Raw genomic sequence first — 23,283 nt, forward strand, 5'->3', positions numbered from 1 at the left:
ATAATACATGTATATTATTATCTTTTCATTTGTTAGCACACACGCACTGTAGCTATATATATTTTGTCATCTGTTTTCTTTTTGTGATTTTCTTTGTGTAGTAGTAGTTTTTTTTATAGTTTCTTTTATGTTATTTTACTTATGTAGTGTCTTATAATCTCCATGTATAATAATGTACCTAGGTACTTTGCTACATTTTTCATTGTCGAGTTAGGTGGTAGATCAGCATTTGCTGAACCTCGCCCAAGAATAAAGACCATTGAATTGAATTGAAATCGACTGAGCCAGCGCAACTCCATAAGAAGAAATGTGTTGATTATAACCTTATAGATGTTCATCTAATTTATTTCTAATATATAATCTAATTTTGGTTAGTAGAATCTTAGAAATTATATTCCCGCGTATATTAAACTTACCTGGCAGTTACCCACATACAGAACTCTCTGTCCAGATGGTTTGGAAAATGTTGCAGAGTTTGAAAGCATCGCTGCGAATCTAAATCCAATAATGTACTTTTCCAGACTGGGTCAAAGTGATCTTCAAACGTTACGTCCTTCTGAAATAGATAACATAATACAATGTCCAAACATGTAATGAATATCATTCAGTTAAACATTGAAGCTAACATGCCTAGATATGTAATCAACTTGCAATTATTTATGATTCCATAACATTGATTACGATACTCAATACATAAATAGCATTCAAATAAAAGCAACTTGCCACACATAGGGTTACCAAAATTGCGTATTTTGATATTCATCTCGCACACAATACAACTTAACTTATTTGCATAAAATTATAACAATTCTGTATTGTTTGCATATTTTAATAACCTGGGAGTGCGAATACTCAGACAGTAGAGTATTCTATTAAAATATCCATAATTTTATCAGGAGTATGGAAATCCTTACAAGGTGTAGAATGTAGCAAGTACAATGCTCGAAGTGGGGTGAAGGCAGATGGATGTTAGGCGAGTTTGATTGATTGATTGATATGGTGTTTTGAGTCCACTTTATGCACAGTGAGGCAAATCGGGACTGGACCTACAGTTTAAAGTGAGATCCGAACCATTTGTACCCCTTGATTACAAGGCGACAACGCTATCACTTCACCATCGGGGAGGCCACGTTAGGCGAGTTTGTATAAGAATTCCTCCTGCTTAACCTGCTTCATTGTCTCCGTGTTGAATCATACAACCCCCCCCTTTCCCCAGTTACAATTTCTGCTTCGAGTACTTCATATGTGGATTTAAAGAGGAGAGCAGAAGAGAGAATCGAGTCCCCCCCCCCCAAGATTTTGAGACTAACAATAAGTCACCCAATTAAACTGATAATAACTGACCATCATCCGCCTAACTTAAACAAGTAGTCAGCTTGGCATCTAAAGTCAAGCGGCCTTTCAGAAGTCAAAAGCAAACAACAAATTGCCAATAGCAGTAAATAGCGATAACTCACCTTCATGCATAATTAGTGGTCTTCCATTCCATGGTATATAAAATTAAGTAATCATCCTCAAAAACACTAAATTGTAAACTAAAGTAAGAGACTGCGGCAATCGTCACCTTGACATCTAAAATGAAGTGATCTCTCCCTAAGATGAATCCTAAGCTATCATTAAAAAACTTCAATGAACATACTAGTTAATTTCTGACAGCTAAAAAGTCACTGCCCCTCACGAGTGAGGTTTGTTAATCTACAACTTCATAAGTGTGGAACGCATTTTTCTGTGCACAAGTGACTAGTGTTACATTTTCAATGTTCATCACAGAAAACTTAAATTCAGTTTTCTGTTTGAAAGTAAATAAAATGTAATATCGAAATAAAATTAGCTTACCTTTGTCGTTCAATCAAAGAGCAATTTATGATAGGAGTCATCCATCGATATTTTCAAGAATGTCTTTGAAATATAACTAAGTCGAAATGAGTATTATCTTGCTTTAATCTGTCTGATCCCCCACCCCTAAAAAAGAAATGTGTGTTATCACATATCATGCATAGTAGCTTTAAATATAAAAATAAAAATTAGGTTAATAATTTCCAATACCGATAAAGTGTTGATGAAAATTTGCCGATACAATAACCAATATCCTACGTATCCAATATAAAATTATAACATCGACGTTATCAGTGTTTCAAAGGCCACAGATGCCACAGCGATAGCACCGAGAGACCAGTTTCACACAGGTAAATAAGTGGACGCGAGAAATGAGCCCAAACCAGGGCAGGGTCGGTAACACAGTTAATAGAACAATGGTACAACATGCAAGAAACCCAGGCTCGAGTCCTGGTCTAGTCTGAAATTTTCCTAGACAATGAACCTTATTAATTAATACATGTAACAATGAGATTGCAAATGGTTTGTCTTGAAAGAGAATTTCATTTAGATATTATCTTGACAATTCAGGGCATAAAAATTATGTGTTTATCTTCATAAAAATAATAAAAAAGTAACGAAATTTTACAAAAAATAAACCATTGTATAATATGTCTCCACTATGGATCCAAAATGTCTACGTACATTGCATTACAAAATTAGGTCCCATACTATCAGGAATACATTCGTTAGGTAACTAATAGTTTTCTGAAAATGCCCAATAATGCGTGACCATTATTGCATCACTAATTAGTTAATTACATTTCCTTACATAAATGTTATGTTTATTGTGTCCACCTTTCAGCGAGTAAGCGTGTGCCAACTTAGAAACAAGTTTAACTTGAATTCGTCCACCTCAGATTTTATGTCTATTCTGAAGCCTCGTTTCCATGTTTAATTAAACACTCAAAATGCTGACCAAGGTAGAATTTATTGTCAACGTGACGTTTCAGCCTCATAACAAGTTCTTTTCCAGACTCTGAACCAAATTCTGCCTTGGTCAGCATTTTTGAGTATTTTATTTTATTTACTATTCTGAATATTTTGTAAAACTTTCTCATCAATACCCCAAAATCTCGTAGATAGAGGAGAGATATCAAGTTCCTATACCAGATCATTAATGCAATTCTACAATGTAGCATCCCACGAACTTTCCCTGGGCATAAAACCACTGAGCAAGGAAACTTACCACACTGTAATTCCAAGACTCTCACTCATTCAACGCTCTATATTCCATAGGCTACCGAATCAGTTCAACAATTCAAACCAAATAGATATCGTCAGCTCATACTGGTCATTTATTACCATGCTATAACAAATTATACACATCTGTTAAGATAAACTGGCACATATTTCAATTTTCCATTTTATGTGAACAGGAGTGTACATAAGTAATGATACTGTGACTGTTTAATCTTGGCACTGTTTTGTTTTGTATAACACAATTTAGTCCACTGTTTTAGTACAATTGTTAGTGTTTGTATTGTTTTTGTAGTCATTATACATCCATTCAATATCATTTTCACATTTAAATACAATTTTTAAATAATTGCAATTCAAGAATAAAATGTTACTATTACCTAGAACAATAAAAATATTCCATGTAGGAAATACAGTACAAAGGCTGTTGTGAATCAAAAAAGTGCGCTTAAATTAATACTTACTGGAAAAAAGAGACCTTGTGTCCATCTCTACGCAAATTATCCTCCATGCTTCTAAGTAAATACTTGCACACAGTACATTGAAGAATGTAGAAAGAACAAATCATCTATCTTCAGTTTGTTGATTACGCCCACACATGTCAGCCTGCACGAGGGAAAGATATAGCCAATAAAAATAAAGTTTTATTATTTAAATAGCTTACTGGACTATTACAAGAATAATGAACACAAAAATCTTTATTTAAGGAGTACTGTTAATACTTCCCTTTTGGTAAGCAAGCCAAATAATGGTAAAAATCAAGAATAAAATATGCGATACAAAGTTGTTTTCCAGTATACAATACGAATTGTAGGGATTTGAAGGTATCCAGTAAGTACTTACAAATTGTAACGACTTTTGTTAGAACTCTTGTACAGTAAGACTGCTTTCCTACCACCAAATAGAAGCAGAGATCACTCTCACGCCAAAAGAGCATGATAAGGAAATGGTCCTCTCCGCTGTTTCTCTGTTGCACGAGAAATCATATCTGATAGAAATTATGAATGCGTGACAGCAACTGGCCACGCCCAATTTGTAGGGAAAGGGAGGCTCATAACTTCAACCTGTCTGTGTTACGGTATTTCGTGATATTAACGTTACACGACAAAACTTTAGCCTCCGTTGAAATTTTCTCTGTACGTGAAGTTTCCTTGTAGGGCTCAGTAAGTATTATCTTTTCCTGTGTGTTCAAGTGGTCAACTAACAAGTGGTCGAAAACACGTCACTAATATATATGGTTAAAATACAGAGTGATTCAAATGTCCCTTAACACTCCCTATAAAATGTAAAGGAGATAGTCCTGGTCATGACAAATGGTCATGATAGAAACAGGTTAGGCCTAGAGGAAAACATATAGGTGTGTTCCAAGCGGACGTCCGCCATATTGGTCGCCGCCATATTCAATTCAACTCGATTTTTTTAAAATAGGAAGGGAGTGATGTGATATATCAAATCAGGCTAGAATTGCACAAGAAATGCAACGGTGAATTAATTTGTATGCATCACAATAAATATATAAGTCCGTTAACTAAAAAAAATTGAGGACAGTCTCTTGACGAAAAATAAAATATGTCTGTTAAACACTCAATTTTTAAAACGTATTAATTACTTAACAAGATCTAAAACTATACGTTATCTGAGGGTAAAACCTCCATTCCCCAGTTGCATGCACATGGGCCTCCTCGATGACACAATAGTGTTATCGCCCTGTAATTAAGGGGTCCCGGGATCGATACCGGTGAGGCACATTGGACAGTGGTTCGGATCCCACTTTAAACTGTAAGTTCAATTCCGATTAGCGTATCTGTGAAAAAAGGGGGTCAAAGCAACAATTCAAACTAGTTGCACACATAATGACAACATGACCAAACACAGGATTATACTCGCTGTGAGTTCAGGCAGCAGAGCCTTGTTAGCCTGCAAGAAGCAATTAGCGCGGTGTCCTAGGAGGATGTGAAGTTGATTTCTAGGTAACTTACTAGAAGGTCACCCCTTACACCCCTGTTGAGGTTGGACAATGACTGCATGAAGGCAATGGTCACTGACAGGGGAGTAGAGGGTAGGACCCAAACCTCAGGTCTTTGGTAACGAGATCGTTTGGCTTTTAACATAAAGGAGAAAAAGCAAAATTGATATTTCACACAATGAGACAAGAAATAAGATAAAGTAGTGACGAATAGACCAACAGTTAAGAAAAGAAAATGAACAAAATACAATACACGCTACAATGGGCAGACTTCGTGGCGAAAGGGTTATCACATTTTCAAGCAGCTCCTTAAATTGTTGTAATGATGTTGGATCTACAGCGAAATTCTGGGAGCTGCCACCGGAAATCGAACCAGGAGCCACTCGCACCAAAGGTGAGAACGCTCACCATTACTCTTCGCGGGGAGACCCACAGTTATCAATAGAAAATAGAATCAAATTATGTTTATTCACGTATTCAACTGCTGATCTTTAGCCAGTAATGAACTTAGAAAGTAAGGAGTTGAGTAAATTCAACAGCTTTGAACAATTACGGAAGGGCAGAACTTCACCACGCTCAAATATCTTCCCGAACTACCACCAGGTTCGCACCGAGTTCTAATCATGTTTCACAACAATGCATGGCTTCCCAATTCCGCGTCGAGTTTAATTCCACAGTTAATTTTCCAACAATTACGTTAATTGCAACAGAACTCTGAGATCCCTGGTTGTTGCCTGTTGTTCCGGGCAAAGGCTCGTTTGCATATATTTACGCTGCGGTTATAAAAATAAAGGAACGCCTGAATTGTCGCTGCTTCTTTGTTCGTTTCCCGCGATGCTGACGTCATCTTGAAGCTCTGGGCTGACAAATTGTAAGGGCGATACGGCCTTCCTTTTAAGGGAAGAGCATTGTTGAAGACAATCATTGTTGTGTCACACGAGGGACTTCCCCGAATAGGAGGAGGAAGCAATTACTATAATTGCACCAACCGATCTCGGAACTTTGCAATGCAAGTAAGGAACCTGCCTGGAAAAACCAGGAACAAAATTAAACGGGAGAAACTAACCGATAAATGTGAACAGACAAGTGCCTTTCGAGACACCCAACCACTTCATTTTCCCGCGCGTTCTCCGCAACCGTTAGTTGGAGGACCGGCGCTTCAATTAGTTTTCCATTTGCTGCACAGTTATGGAAGAAAGAACTTTCCTAATTGCTTTCCTGCTGCATGGCAACGCGTGTGCTCATCTTAATTTGTTCCCAGGAATCTTTTCTGAATGCAAAGTGACCGTAAGATCCATTGTAGTGCGCAATCTTGTACTGGGAGATGTCGGTTGGTGGTGAACGTTGAGTTGTGGCTAATGATGTAGTCTTCCAGTCTAAATATTGATTCTCGTGTACAGGTCAAGATGAGAGGAACCCTGGGAAACGCGCTCATTTGTTTCCACGCTCGCTTCCCCTTCGTTTATGCCCGACTGACCCCATGTTGCCATGCATTTCTCCCTTGCATCATGTCAAAACATTCAGCCACGTAAAGATACATATCTGCTTTCGCTATACCGTTGTCATTGAATAGCAATCAGTGATGTGCGTCTACGCGTAAACAACGATAGTCTACATTCTACACGTAGACTATTTTATACACGTAGATGACGTAATCTATGTAAACTACATGGCGAAAGGTTATAACTTAGCAAAGGGCGCCGTGGAATTAAAAGAAAGTTATACTGCGTATCTGTTGCTGATGTGTGAAGAGAACTTTTCATACTCTTGCCTCCAAATTCGAACAATTTCTCACCTCGGAAGAAACCTAATAGAAATATTCTAGTGTTTTCTTGGGAAAAAGACCACTCTTGCCTCACGACTGCCATCTGTTGTCTTTTTTGCATACTATTTATCTTCTTCCATAGTTGATGATAGAAGAGAAGAGAAATTTTGTTGTAAGTAGGATTCTTTTCATTTCGTTAGGAACCAATATAGTTGAAAATGTCACTTTCCTTTCATGAAACCCTTGAAAATTAATTTTTATGTACTTTAGATTGTCTACGTAGTCTATGTAAACTACAACCCAAAGTAATCTACGCGTAGATTATGTGTAGACAACGCATGTAGACGTAAACTTATAGTCTACGGCACATCACTGATAGCAATACTGCATATTTTGGCAACGCAGGGGCAGGATTACATGGCAAGCAGCTGATTGCATCGCCCAAGCTCGCTCACCTTTGAAAATTTGACGAAAGCGCCAAGAAGGTTCTATTTCCAATTTTGTTATTTGACGTCAATTTTTTGCCAATTTAGATAATCGTGGCGATGATAATGAATGATGAGGGTGCCCTCAAAAAGACAAAGGGGTGACCCTTTCTCAAGACACCCAAATGCCAACCTCTCTTCCACGTAGCACACCCTGGACTGCATTTTGCAGGCTAGCGAGGTTCTGGCGTCTCGACTCACAGCCAGCATTAGTGTTGTGCCGTCCCTATGTGTTTATGATTATACTTTCTCTCTTTTATCTGATCACAATTCATCTTAATCTTCGCAATTAGCCAAAAGTAGCAGAAACGCAAAGTAAAATAAATCAACCAATCAACGCTCAGGACTGAACTTTGATCTAGAACCGCCCAGTTTTCTTTCTTTGTAATTGATAATTTAACGTACCTATTTTTTTCTTACTGCTTAGGATAATCACGATATTGAATGTGAATAAAGATTAAATGAAATAATTACAAGGATATAATAAAATACGAGGATAAGGATTCAAACACAAAACCTTCTGTAGCAAGATCGTGATTTGAGTGCACCGCTCTGTTTCCAGAGGGCTAAATTGAGTGTTAGATTGTAGACAATGATGTCATATGAGCATGGAAATTCACATGTCGCTTCGTTGGCTGAGCAAGTTGAGTAGCCGACTCTCTCCCACACAGAACGTTTTGGTGTAGACTACACTCCTGGGTGTTACTTGTGTCAACTTTCTCTTCTTCGCCCCTTCCCAAGTACTTCCTCTTTCTTATCCATCTATTTCATCTTCACTGGTACTGGATTACTCTCCCTTCAGTTCCTTTCTTGTATTCCTTTCTCATTTTCTTCATCAAATTCTTACTTTTATTCCTTTTTCATTTTCTTCATCCAAGTCTTATTTTTAATATGTTTCATTCGCTTCATCCAATTCTTACTTTTATTCCTTTTTCATTTTCTTCATCCAATTCTTACTTTTATTCCTCGTTTATTTTCTTCGTCCAATTCTTATTTTTAATATATTTCATTCGCTTCATCCTATTCTTACTTTTATTCCTTTCTCATTTACTTCATCCAATTCTTACTTTTATTAATCTTTTATTTTCTTCATCCAATTCTTATTTTTAATATATTTCATTCGCTTCATACAATTCTTCCTTTTTCATTTTCTTCATCCAATTCTTATTTTTATTCCTCTTTTATTTTCTTCATCCAATTCTTATTTTTAATATATTTCATTCGCTTCATCCTATTCTTACTTTTATTCCTTTCTCATTTACTTCATCCAATTCTTACTTTTACTCCTCTTCTATTTTCTTCATCCAATTCTTACTTACAATATTTCATTTGCTTCATACAATTCTTGCTTTTCCTATCTTTCATTCGCTTCATTCAATTCTTACTTTTCATTATCCTTTATTCGTTTTTCATTATATTTCATTCGCTTAATCCAATTGTTAGTTTCATTATTCTTTATTAGTTTTATCCAATTTTTACTCTTCATTATCTTTCATTCGCTTCATCCAATTCTTACTTTCTCTTACTATTGCATTATATTTCAACGATTCAGCTTTTCCCTTTACCTTCATTAGCCTATTTTGTTTTTCATCTGGATCTACTTTGCTATTATTATGCTTTGTTTCTGCCTCATTTCTCTTCAAGTCTTTTTTCTTCTACTGTACGTTTTTCATTTACGAAGCCATTACTGCGCAGCCTTTCATCTTTATACCTTCATCTGTTTCAGCTCCTCCTGTTGAGGAGACGGCGAACCATTATATCATCTACGTAGCCCTCAAACCAATCCTCCTCTAACTTCTAAAACGGTTCAATTCCGGCGTCCCAATTCACTCAACTAAAACAAGAAGCCTAAACTGTTTCTCTTCCTTCCCATGTGGCATTTATAGCCGAAGTGCTTGGATACGCTGATAGTTTTTTAATGTTTATTATTTCTCAAGCAAAGTTACTTAGCATGGCCGTATAACGCAGGCAATAACCCAAGCAATATTGCAAAACTATCAGCGATGCTAGAACCATCTGTTGGGCAATTTCTCGGTACAATAAGCTTGAGGGCGGGGAGGGGAAATTTATGGGACAGGAGCGTACGGAAAAACAGGTAGTATAGCGGTGTGGCCCAGCCTTCTCCTCAAAAGCCATCCGACTGATAAATCGCACCGCACCTAAAACGAAATGCAGGTCGTCGTTGTGCGTGCAGGGTTGGCAGTGGTAGAGTAATTTTCGTGGAGGAACGAAAGTATCTCTACTGGAAGTAATGGTGATATTGTTCGCTGGACGGAGTTCATGATAGGTGATTTGCAAAATTGAGCACTCCTGTTTCCCTGATAGATGGAAATTTATCTCTGGGTGTTGATCTAATGGAATTCACAATATGACAGGCTGCTACTTAAAACGAGTCTATTCCCTCTGCGATAATATTCGTAATACAGTATGCGCCAAAAAATACAGTACTGAAATGAAAAGATGAACAAAAGTATAAGACATGTTACAATATAGTGACTGGTCTATATGCAACCCAAATAACAATCGTGCCTTTTGGGTTGCATAACTGTCAGGAAACCTTAGGTTAGGTTAGGGCATGTGGAGTGGACGATTGTCATTTGGGTTGCATATAGACCAGTCACATTTAAAAAACTCGGTCCACCTTCACGACCGCTTCCGTATGAGCGGAAATAATGCTCAACTATAAATACTTTTTCCTCCGTCGAGAGACCCATTTCTAACAACAACTGCACAACACAACATCCTTTTCACTACTGCGAACACGTGCAGCTGGAACAATGCCCCGTCGACAAACGCAACCACGTGTTCGAGATGTGTGAGTTTCAGTGCTGTATATTTTGGCGCATACCGTATTATCACCATGTAATCAAAGATTCGCGGGTTCGATCCCTGGTGAAGACACATTGTCCACGCACCTCACGTAGTACTCTGAGCGTTTTTTTCTTTGTACAGCATAATTAGAGAAGATACAATTCAACATGTAAGAGTATCAATATACGCTGTATATATCAGAACTTATTACTAACTTCGTTGTCCATGTACAGTAGGTTAGGTTTCACTTTAAACTGTAGGTCAAGTCCCTATAAGCCCATGTGAGCATGAACTGGACGTAAACATCGATTTTGTTTTGAAAAAAGGCTCTTACATGTACCAATAAATGTTTCGGTTTCGAGTCCTGGTATTGGTAATTATATTCGTCTAATTGTCGTCGCGATTAGCCTAAAGAAGTAGACAATCGACGTAAAATAACCAAATACAAAATGCTCCTACTTCTCTGTTGATACTTCTAAGCTCCATGGGGGAATTCTTAGCACAGCACGCTACGACGCCATGGGTGCCGGGTTCGAATCCTTGCCTGGGCGTGGGTGCCCTTTATGAGTGTCCCTTTATTAATTTAATCATCTCTTCGTTGCGATTAGACAAAAGTGGCAGAATAGCAACGATAAGTAACAGCAATCAAATCAAATTATGTTGTGATACGAAGGCGCCTTACAATTAAATCCCAGAAATAATCCTCGCTCACTATTTCCCCAAAGAACCCGAAAATGTTCCCTTGAAAGATTTTATCATCGATAAAAACTGAGTTTTATCTATCACATTATAGATGGCACTAATAGCGTGAAACTACATCTTTTTTTCTATGCAGATTTACAGAAGTCCAAAATCCATAACTAGTAGCCCATTTTTGAAATATTTTATCTCTCCTATTCTTAGGTACTGTCCATTTACTTGAGCACAGTTCTATCAAATATTATTTGTATTCTCCATCTTTCTCGTCTAAGAATATCTTCTATACGCAATCTTAGTGAATCGGACATTCTATCCGGCATTAATATTCAGTCTCCACTTCTCTTTCTCTCTCTCTCTCTCTCTCTCTCTCTCTCGAACTAGCTAAAATAAATTCATGTGAAAAATCAAATCAACAGCAAAAATCGATCTCAGAGTACCCATACACCAACCTTGTGGTAAACCTCCACCACACTTGTACTACAAGACTATGTGCAATGCTGCCCCAATACGAGGTGCGATCTAAAAGTAGAGAGACTGGTTATGTAGAAAAGAAATGTTGCTATTTATCGCCCCTTTAAATAATGTTTCCCGCATTTAATTCAACTGTTTCCACGTCGTGCAATTTTCATATGAGATGATTACTAAAAATGGCAGGAAGCCATGTATGGTAAGTATGAAGGGTGATCACTACCGCAGGCGTTACGTTCTTAGCGAAAAACATCCGAACAGAGATGCTACGTGCGCTGTGTTCTTCTTTTGTTTCGGCAAGGCGGCGTAGAACGAATTTACAGACATATCACATGTTAAAATGTTTAGTTAAATTTTTTGGCACGATTCATATCAGCTGTCGTACTCTTAGGCAATCTCACGGACTGTTGATCATTGATTTGCATGATCCAATTATTTTACATGGTTGACAGAATCGCTGTCACCCTGTATTTCCGCTGACGGTCGCCCAGACCTATGTGGCTATAAACTGATGTTTGGCCTTATCTAAACTCTTTGATTCACTCAATTCTTCGAATACAAAATTTGCTGTTTTATTGTCGAAAGCTCTTTGCATCAATTTCAAGAGTACACAATGTCATCTGTTCACGCTGTTTCGTTTCAATATTCTGAATGTAGAAAGAATTATGAAGAGCGTCAGAGTCACATTATTTTCCGAACATCTCCAACAGGTTAGAGTGTGAGCAAGATGATTGGCGATAGGTGCTTGTTTGAGATGACGTCAGCGGCTCGGTTCCTGATTGTAGGCTTCGCGAGTTATGCACCATATAATCTTTGGGTCCTGTGTTTGAGTCCTAGTCAAAACATTATGATTGTTCCTTCACGAGTCTTATCTAATCCTCATTCTCTCGAGTAAGAAACGACGTACAAACAAAACAGACAATATTAAAGCAGAATTATTAAAGGTCCAGGAATTTAAAAAAAATGTAATTCCTTTCTAGGAGAGAAAATCAGCAAGCGTAAATGGGTTCTGGACCGTAAAGAACCTATTTATCTGTAAAGTATTTCAATTCGTCCAGGAACATTTTTTCCTGATGAATTTACATTCGGTCCAGGAACCTTTTTTCCGGCTTAATTTAAATACGGTCCAGGAACCTTTTTTCCGGATCAATTTAAATACCGTCCAGGAACATTGTTTTCAATGAAACAGTACGCAACTTGGACCGAATTTAAATTGTGCGAGAATAAATTCCGGTCCTTCAGCGGAACCCAATAGAACCCTTTAGAATGTATGGGTTTCTGCCATTTAACCACCCTGGGTTAAAGATCGAAAAAGCAGTAAATGCCACAAAAACTACTCGAAGCAATCATTGTAGCACAATTTCCAATGTTGTAAAGGAATCTGGTCATGATTTCTAGCGGGTGGAAACAATATTGTGTGACAATTTATGTCAGAACAGTTTCGTGGACTCCCGCCTTACCTTCTCGTCACGGGTGGAGGAAATGTCTCAATAAACACACGCAAGAAACAAAGGCTTCAATTCCCTTCCTGCCCAGCTGTCAAAGCACGCGTGTCTTACACGGCGTGTTGTACACACGAGGACACGCGATTCGCAGATACAATCAATCAAAAACCTCTCTCCTTCCCATCGATGAATATTCATTGGGAAGGCATTATCAGATGAATCATGCCAAAAAATCATCCAGAAACATACTAATTAGGTGTACTGTAAAAATTAGCGAAACTGTTTTCGTTCTCTGGTTTCGTGTTGAAAATCCGTTCGTGAATCAGCTTTTATGATTGGCTTAATGTACTCATTACCGATAACAATTTGTGTGGCATGGTGATTTGAGAAAGTGGTTTTTCACACAAGTTATGTTTGCAAGAGGGGATAAAGCTTGGGTGGGGCGTTTCGAAGCTTTTCACATACACGTAAGCGTACATAGAAATGTTCTGCTTGACTTCGTTTGTACAGGAACTAATTAATAATGCAACAATTGAGCAATGAAACGCGTTACAACCTCACTAAGTTCTTCGCAAAAATACTAGATAGCAGCACTACTGCTTCTGCATGATGAGTCACTATGAGAGGATAAGTAGCATTTGGGAAAATTTAACTGCATTAGAAAAGTATCGAATTTTTTATATCTTGAAAGGTCGAAATACCGGGTGTTTCAATATATTTCATATTATTTCGTAATCTAATAATGTTACCAATTCTCGTGGAAATGATCTGAAAATTTAACAGTATGTATAGAAACACTTCAAAAGTCAATGTGTAATGTGATATGAAGAAAACTTTGCCACATGTATTGTTTTTAGTCATGAGGCTACATTCCACACGAATGGCAAAGTCAATAAGAATAATGTTCACATTTGGGGTGAAGAAAGTCCCCATATTACACTCGAGCAACTGAGAGACTCACCAAAAGTGACAATTCTGTGCCATCTCGAAGAATCTTTGCTGGAAATGTTACCGGCGATGATTATCTGTAAATGCTTCTTACCTGGCTCATGAATACAATAACTGCAAACGAACATGAACACTTCATTTTGCAACAGGACGGAGTGCCACCTCACTGGAAGCTCACTGCGCGGGCGTATCTCAACGAGCCGCTGCCAGGGCGATGGATCGGGAGTGCTAGTGACGGAGATAAGGTGCATTTGAAATGGCCGCCACGTTCACCAGACCTGACCTCTTGTGATGTTTTCTCTGGCCCTATGTGAAGGACCTCTTCTATGTCCCCGCTCTCTCTATAAGCTTAAAGGAACTACAGCTAGGAATCACCGCCGCACTGGAGACTGTTGCAGGAGACAATCTGCAGCATGTTTGGCAGGAGCTGGGCTGCCGACATTACGTGCGGCGTGTCTCACGCGGGGTGCATATTACACAATTTTGTGAACAATCATTTGTGACATCCACATACCATTGAATTTCTTATTCAATTTTTTATGCACAATCTTATTGAGTTGAGGATTAGGGTAGGTTCCTATAAGAGTACGCAGTGCCAATTTCCAAAGTTGGCAGCATTGTGGGATGGTACCTTCTAGACGTTAGTAAGCAGCAGTACGGAAGGTTGTGTATGAGCATGAAGGAAGTAACAACCGGCTGGCAGGGACTGAGTAATTATCAGGTAAGTACTTCAGTGTAATATTACGCTTGTAGAATATAACGTCTGCCCAATAATGCTAAAGCATATCTGTGAACGCCTTGAGAATACATAGGTGTGGATTTCACATGTCTAGTCTGATGATTCTGCCATCTGGTGACCAAACATTAAATGTTGCGTTGTCCTCAAAGCGCATTGAACAGGATCCAGATAGTTAGCATGCGTACTCTTGAGGGACAGGGCAGTTTCTACGTAGTAAAATTCCTTGAATCTGTGATATTTTTTAAAAGATGTCTGAGGTCACAATTTCTCAATACTTTACTGTAAAATTAGAAGAATTTACATAGATTGAATCACAAATAAAATGAAAGGATAGTATCCTATGTGCATATATTCATACGTAAAAGACAAACTTTGTGACAATAGTTATTATTTCATGTACACGAAAGATGTCAAGCTACAAAAGGAAAACACATCGTAAATTGGTGTTCACGGAGGAAGTATTGAATGACTGCTACAGGCGATTACAACTGGGAGAAAGCAAAACGAAAATTGTCGCATCGCTGGGAGTAAATGAGTGCACACTCCGGAAAAGAATGAAGGCTGTAAATCGTAAGAAAGCATTTGCTATTGAATGTGACAAGTGGATTGCAAACAATCCTGGACGCTGTATTATTGTTAATGAAATGTCCTACCTCTTTCGTTGTTCATATGAACGAATTGCAACAATTGAAAAGGCGAAAGTAGCATTCCAGTGTACAGGAATACATCCATACAACCATAACATTTTCACAGACGAAGATTTCCTACCTGAAGCAGTAACAAACCGACCAGCTGTGACAGTGCACCAGGAGGAAAGCAGTCAGTGCTCATATATTTCAATTCAGCCTCATGAGGATAATGTTCAACATCCGAGAAATTCCAATGCTAGTGCAGTGTCTGAAAGTATAAACTGTCGAAGTGACAATGGCAGCAAAAGAGAGTCAGAAGTTGACCTACGAGTATCTCCTTATGAATTGTTCTCCCTGCCAAAAGCCAAGCATGAGTTGAAGCGCTGTAAATGCGGAAAGAAATCCGAAATAATGACATCACCATATGGAGCAACATTGGAGTGTGCATGATCCCAAAGTACGGAGCCAAGTAAAGGTGGCAAGCGATGCAAATGGATAAAGCGCTTGAAATTTGATGCTGCTGTACCTTCCACATCTACAGATCTTAAAGAAGTTGTCAACTGCCCAGGATGCCACGAAATCTACTGGGAACCAATTACAGAAGACTGGATTCAATGTGGAGGTTGCGAGCGATGGTGGCATGAAGCTTGCTCTTCATATGAAGGACAGGGTGCCTTTCAGTGTGACATGTGTTAGAGATTTTATTTCCATCATCTACACGACACTTCTAGAGGACGTGTTGCGTACTCTTTAAGGACTAGTCCCCTAAGAGTACTATTATGCATCCATTTAAAAAGATAATTGTATATCCTTTTTTCGTTTCCATTCATTTTATTTTTAGTTCCATCCGAAAGTAAACAGTTGTTTTGTGTTTCTGTTCGTTTACGTTCCCGTAATATGACTTTAAACGCTAAGTGCGTACTCTTAAAGGAACTTACCCAACACCTGTGTAGTTTCCTTTACCTTGACTATATAGTTACTGAGATATTTACATCTGTAATAATATCATTTTTTTTTTTTAAAAAGGCTGTATTATTCGACAGTTTCAATATTTCATATGAATAATGAGTATCATAGTAGGGGCTTGCATCCTAATGCACTAATGACATGCACTGAATAAAATTACACTGCAGTGAAATTCAATTACCGTGGGTGCCATTTTCTTGTCAAGGAAACGTTCAAGTTGAACGAGCTGTAGTTCGCAAGAGCTTTCAACTCCTAACTTTCCTTGTTCTTTGGGCCAAGGGTCTTAATATGTCAAAGCACTGAGAGAACTGATGACTCCACAACGCGTTTCTTTTTTTTTATTATTATTATATTTTATCTATGTTAGCATTACAAGCTATGCTATCATGATCATAATCAAACTGCTGTCTACAGTCTTTTCTTAAATACTAACACCTTTATTCTCCATCTTTCAATTCTTCATAAGGCGTTAAAACACAGTAAGCTCTATTTCGTCCTCATCTGTATTTAAACTATTTAATTAATTGTAAGTGGCAGTGCCATCTGGTGATATTTTCAAAATATTAGAACAGGACATCATTTTATTATCACTTAATTTTAAATGTGCAAATTTTCCTGTACGCCATGTGTTGCTAATAAACCTTTACATATTTTCCTTACATGTATTATAATGTAATTTCTGCAAACATTTTGTCAGTAACACTGTTACATGATTCGTAGAATATAGCATTCACTTTCTCGCAAACTTCGCATTTCTATGAACAATTGACATAAAAAAATTGTATTGTTCGTTTAAGAAAATGTCGATTTATCTATTAAAAATACTTGAATAAACTTATATGCGCAAACATTAGTTGTAACTAACCATAAAGGGACCAATTATTTTCTCTGGTCTGGTTACCTGACTTGAGACGAAAAGAAAAAAATACTAACCAACACTACCTTTATTTTGATCATACAGGGAGACCCAAAAAGTAACTACTTAATACTTTCCATTATTTTTTGGCCACCCTGTATTAAGTTTAGGATCAAAAGTTTCAACGTAGCCATCATGGAAATACTACGTTCTTCTTGAAAATTAGTTTTAATATAAATAAGTTAGTTAAAAGGAGATTTTCATTTTTATATTTCTATATTTTACATAGCTATTCTTCCACTTCGGCACATCGCAACGATGAGAATTTGTGACGATTCAATGAAATTACAGCGAATCTAACCCAGAACCTTCAGTTCGGACACCAGGGCGACCAGAAAACTAGTTTTTAATAGATACCCCATTTAATTCTAGTTTCCATTAGTAGCAACATAGATTTCACTAGAGCCATTAGTTTGACAGCGAAACTAGTTCCATCTAAAAATCCTTCTCTTTTAACTATAGTCAGCTTAAAGATAACATACGCAACACACTTCTGCTTCCAACTGTACTGCGAAAATCAAGACTGAGGTTGTGCTGTTATCATCCAGCTCCGTTCGTCCTTTCCTTGGAGGTATGAATCCGAAGAAGAGATCCATTATGTGGTATTCTGGGCCATGTGACAGGTCGAGAGCAATAAATTAATCTTGCTCTGGCGTTTAAGCAGACGGATTACATATGTTAACCAGTTGGCCTCCTAACTGAGCTGCCTCATACGTTATCTCAGTATAAATCATGATAACAGATTGAGCATATGAGCAAGAACCTGCATCAGACATGTATACGATGTTCCGCAATTAGCCCTCTCTCTCTTTTTCTCTCGACAAAATACAGGGTGTTTCAAAATTATTCATCGGATTTAAATGGTCGTATATTTGGAGCTTACAAGGTCAGAGTTGTAAGTAATACAGTACGTTAATCTGATAAAAACGTCACAATTCATACAGCTGGCCTTCTAAGTCACCGGACCTTCATCTGAGAATGCATTAAGGATGCTGTACCGTTGTGCACAATTCTAGTTGTGAAATATCCCACTATTGTTGATTCAGCGAGAACTGACATACTCCAGTGAGTATAGCGCGAATTCCTCGATGATGTTCGTGCAACTAAGGAGATGACAGAGTACTTATAAGATACGATATCAACTGCGTTGAGACTTCCTTCAGTTTGATACGAGGTCCGACAATTAAGTAATGAGACTGATTTTATATTGTCCCACATGTGCATTCTATCTCTGAAGTAACGCGTTCATGATGTAGTGTGGTCCATAATCCACAACCTGGCAACACCACATGAACTTGCGATAGGCATGCTGGGAATTATGCCGCCATGTCGTGAAGGAGGTGCAAGGGTGTTCTCAAGTAATAGCTATGGAGCAGCGAGTGAACATCAAGTTTCATGAAGGACATTCTGAAAACTGCTTGCTGGGATTAACATTTGATGAATTCTGTTGTTGTGGAGGACAAATCAGAGCATTACTACGGTCCTTGTACGAACTAACAAATCGCTGAATGGAAGTCACTAAATTTACCAATAGGCAAGAAAATGAAGCTCTCAAAGCCAAGGGTGAAGACAATGTTGTGTTTTTTAATGATAGCAAAGACATTATTCATCATGAAATTGTTCCAGAGGGTGAAAGTGTGATTGGTTGTTACTATCGTAGTGCTCGGATGATTATGGAAGAGAACTGACCGTATCAGACCTAAGAATCCTGAACCGGGCAGTTGGTTCCTGCTCCACGATAATGCACGGTCCCACAAAGCAGTGGTTGTCTATACATTCCTAGTCCAAAAACAAGTGAATGTTGAATCATCGTCTTTACTCCCCGGATTTATCCCCTTGTGATTATTTCCCGTTCCCGAAAATGAAGCTGCTGCTGAAATTACGCACTTTTGATGAACACAGGACCAGCCAACAGTTTGTGACGTCCAATCTTCAAGTCATACCACATGAAGACTTGCAGATGTCGTATCGATCGTTGGCCAACCGTGCCAATTGCTGTATTGATGCAGGATGGATGTACTTTTAGTAATAAACAAGCAATGTTCAATTATTTTGTTTCCTTTTCACAATATAAAATCTGTCTCATTACTTAATTGCCTGACCTCGTATATAACTTACCATTCTGACCTTGTAAACTCCAAATATACGACCATTTGAACTCGGATAAATCATTTTCAAACACCCTGTACTATAATACAAGCAGTGTGCTCCGAAATTTTGTATGTAAAATATTAAAAACGTAAGTTTATTTTTCGCTGATAGGTTAATTGGGTTTGGAAATAAAATTCAAATTGAGATTCAAACAAATATTTTAATGTAGCTTCATCCGTAAACGAACCAGGATATATATTTCATTACAAGATACGACAACATTAAGAGATACGCGACTGAATTTTCTCCCAACACTCAACTCTGGCAGAGTACACATAGAAAATACTTTATAAGGTATCCTTCAATTGTACAATTAAAAGTCTCCGCAACACAAAGATTTAGAGATATAAATACTTTTAGTATTTTATATTACTTAGACATCTTGTTATTTACTTCAAAATATTAATTTAGTGAAGATAGCAAACTTGTATTTTATATCCGTTAAAGGTTTTGTTCTAACTCAAGAAAAATAATTATTGTCTATGCAGCATCTCATAATTTAAAAAAATGTATGTGTCGCCATCTCTTGTGAACCAATAGCTATTCACAAACCTGTTAATTCACCTGTATTTACACGTAATTAATTTGAATATCAATTCGAAGATAAACTTCAAATGCAGTGAAACTGCGCAATGTGGAAAGCTACGAAACAATCCAAAATTTAATTCTCACTTGGGCTTATCTGCGTTACGTCATGTACACTGATCTACGGTAACACTGCGAACACTGTAACATTTATACAGCAATATTTTCGAGAAATAGCAACCAAAATTTAAGCTGTGAATAGTAATAGCTAGGGACATTGAATTTTCGCGATGCGCGAAATCGCGAAATGTGAAAATAAGATTCAATTTTGAACATTCTGCACGTAACTACACCCCCAATGATGAAATATTCATGAGTTTTATTCGCGAAGTAATGCGAAATGTGTGCTTTTCCACGAAATGAACGCTTTTTCGCGAAATAACCGTGAAATATCATCAAATTAAGTAGAAATCACGCAAAAACCGGCAATCGAGGTTGTGCGCGCAAACTGTCGATTTGTAACGAAACGTTTGCCTAAAGTTTCCTACCACCTGCAGCTGAAGAACGTTTTATCTTCGATCACATCAGGAAGACGCTGCAAATTGGGATTTCCCATGCACATAATCTCAGTTAGAAAACTTCGCTCCCTGTCAAGCTGCATTCCTTTCTTCCCCCGAATGTCTACTCAACTTCCAGTTTCATTGAACTTGCTAGCCGTAGCAGCGATAAGATTAGTCTGTTCCCGCACATCAAGGGAGACAATGGTGTCATTTGTGTTCAGTCATGAATGAATTTTGTTTATCATCATGTGATTTTCAACATGTGTTTGTGTATGTGCAGTAGTGATTATTTTATTTGTTGGACAGCAAGGATATCCTTTATATACATACAATGATTAAATCACTTGAGATATGCATTTAGAAATGAAGTGATTTTGTGTTGATGTTTTCTTTTTGGTTGGACAGCTAAGTACTTGTGTATGTGTACAGTATATAAAAATGAAGTAGTTTATCAATTGATAGCTCTTTTGTATGTTGTTTCCTCTCATAATGAAAAAGTGTGTGTATTTTCACCGCTGGTATATACCGCTGATCTAACATTTTATTTACCGCTCTCCTCAGTTTTTATTTACCATAAATTTGTGTCCCTAGTAATAGCTATATTGTTTACTGAAACAGGGTGGCTACTCTAGGACCATGATGAAATTCAAGTATAATTCCCGGTTTTCAAGGCTAACTTTCCAACAATTCAAGGGTACAAGTAGATGTTTTCTCTGCTGCAACCTTACGTATTACCGTCTCTCACCACCCACATACATACACCCACAATACTGACAACATAAAAGGTCTGTGCGATTCCAATGTGTTCAAAAATTCTAATCCAATTCAATTAGACGGTATAAATATTTAAAATATTTAATTTAAGGTGCGGGATTTACATTTTCCATTGCGCATCCTCAACATCAAAAGGCATCTACAAACACAAGCTACAAATCCTACAGATCTACGAAAAATTGTTAATTGGTTAAGAATTTCAAAATCATTTACATAATCAACTTCAAGATATCTTATCTTGCAATAATATACCGTCTGTCAGATAGATTACTAGCAAAGTAAACGGATTGAAAGAATTCTGTTTTATTTTCGTTCCTCGATAAAAATAAATCTAAACTGTGAAATACTTGCCTCAAGGCATTTATAAATATGTATAAATTCAATGGGATTTGGATTAATAAAACTTGCAATTTTTCATGTAGAGCCAAATAATTCACTCATAATTCTCGGAATTCGAGGAATTCCTGGTGAATTGCTACCCTGTGAAATGATTATTAATGAGAAATATGCATAAACTCTATAGTATATATCATTGGATTAGTTTTTCACACATTTCATATATATTTTCTTGAACTTTTAGTTAATCGCTACAATGAAGATGAAATGGCTGAAGACCTCAACTCGAAGTCGAAACGTGCAAAATTTTGAATCGACCACTCAACGCTCTGAACCATTGTGATGGTTAAAATTCTATCCTTGAATACATTTTCAACTATTTAAACAATCAATCTGCTACATATGTAAAGCTTACGTTGAATTGCATGCAAAGGTTACTGAACACAAAAGCGCTCGATTGACCTACCTGAATGCATTCAACCTTGGAATATACGGTGTAATCTCCACGAGTAACATTTCATTTTTCAATTCTGTCTTCTTGCTTTGCAGGTTGAAATTCGAGCGGAACGGCGGAGCGTGGTGCCCGAAGCAGCAGGTGGAACGAGGGGTGAGAGAGTGGCTACAGGTCGATTTGGGTGAGGTGCACGTCATCACCGGAGTTCAAACCCAAGGTCGTTACGATCACGGCCGGGGGCAAGAGTACACAGAGGAGTACATGTTGGAATATTGGAGACCGGGCCTCACCGGGTGGCAAGTCTACAGTCGCTGGGATGGAAAGCAGGTAAGTGGATGCAAGGATTGCTATGTTGAAATGCAAATTCTCAAGAGGATGTATATATATAATTGTAGAATGGCTAACAATTCGATTCAAAATTCATCGCTTTATCTGTTCATATGTATGCATGCATGATGTTCATGTTAATTACGAATGGAATGGTAATGAATTAAGGAACAGACTAATATCCATAACTTATACAAAAATGAAGGTCGTTCCGGGCATTTTGTTATTGTTCAGTTTGTTTCGAAGTCCGCTTTATACACAGAAAGGCCTATCTAGACTGAACCTATAGTTTAAAGTATGAACCACTAAGTTTCTCCTCAGGGTATCAAACCTGAGACCCTTTGATTACAATGCGCGGACGTTACCACTACCCCAGCGCGGAGGCGTTTTAAAAACGGTCAAATTCATTAAAATACCCTTGAAATAAGAACGCATAAAAGCTAAGCTTAATTTAAATCAAAGCTGTGGATGGCTGACTTCTTCCTCCCCACGAAAAATGTTTCCAGGACACGCCCCTATAGCACAGAGTAGAAATGAAATTTGGATCCAATGTTCAGAAACCGTACGTGACTGGCTGAAGGCATGTTTCTGGATTGAGAAAATAGGTTCTGTGAAACGGGCATCACGGTACCCTGACCTCAATCCGATGAGGTTTGGAAATCTGAGAATTATGCTGTGGAATTCTGGATTTGTGTCATCTCTAGGACTGCAAAGGATGCTCTGGTTCCCCGTATTTTGAAGATTGATTGATTGAATTGTTGTTTTAAGTCCACTTTATGCACAGAAAGGCTAATCGGAACTGGGCCTACAGATTAAAGTGGGATCTCACATTTTGAAGATAATTCAATGAAACATGTTTCGTTTCTGGTCCATGATCCATACCTAGGTATGTACTGGCATTGGCCATTCTAGATCAACATTAAGAAATGCTCGCTTCACGTACAGAAAAGCTAATCGGTACTGCACCTATACTCTGTTCCAGTAGGCTGTGTAGCAAGCGAACAAAAGCAATGAACACGTGAGGGGATAAGTTAATGCATGGAGAATAAGACGCGGTTGCAGCTAGCAGCCGTTTGGAGCAGTGCGCATTGCTTTCTTCCCTACTCTACCATTATGCCCTGCTTAATCCACACATTCACGAGACAGTTATATTTCATCTGAACATCTTTCATTTTCGTTATCTTTTAAAGAAAGCCACAGAAGGGCGTTAATTAACTTATTATAAACTAGAGTACTGCATCGGA

At 37.8% G+C, this 23,283-nt stretch overlaps 1 protein-coding gene across 1 annotated transcript in view; it reads left to right on the top strand.

Moving 5' to 3' along the window:
- The window catches only part of LOC146005439 (discoidin domain-containing receptor tyrosine kinase B-like), a 322,803-nt gene extending 300,018 nt beyond the window's left edge, over nucleotides 1–22,785 (top strand). Inside the window, exons 4-5 of the mRNA XM_083144683.1 lie at nucleotides 21,808–22,039; nucleotides 22,744–22,785. Coding sequence (XP_083000809.1) covers nucleotides 21,808–22,039; nucleotides 22,744–22,785 — 274 coding nt within the window. The remainder of the gene's footprint in view (nucleotides 1–21,807; nucleotides 22,040–22,743) is intronic.
- The last annotated feature ends 498 nt before the right edge of the window (nucleotides 22,786–23,283 follow it).

The sequence above is a fragment of the Lepisma saccharinum genome, chromosome 23 (assembly GCF_977018435.1).
Source record: "Lepisma saccharinum chromosome 23, izLepSacc3.1, whole genome shotgun sequence".
NCBI lineage: Eukaryota > Metazoa > Arthropoda > Insecta > Zygentoma > Lepismatidae > Lepisma > Lepisma saccharinum.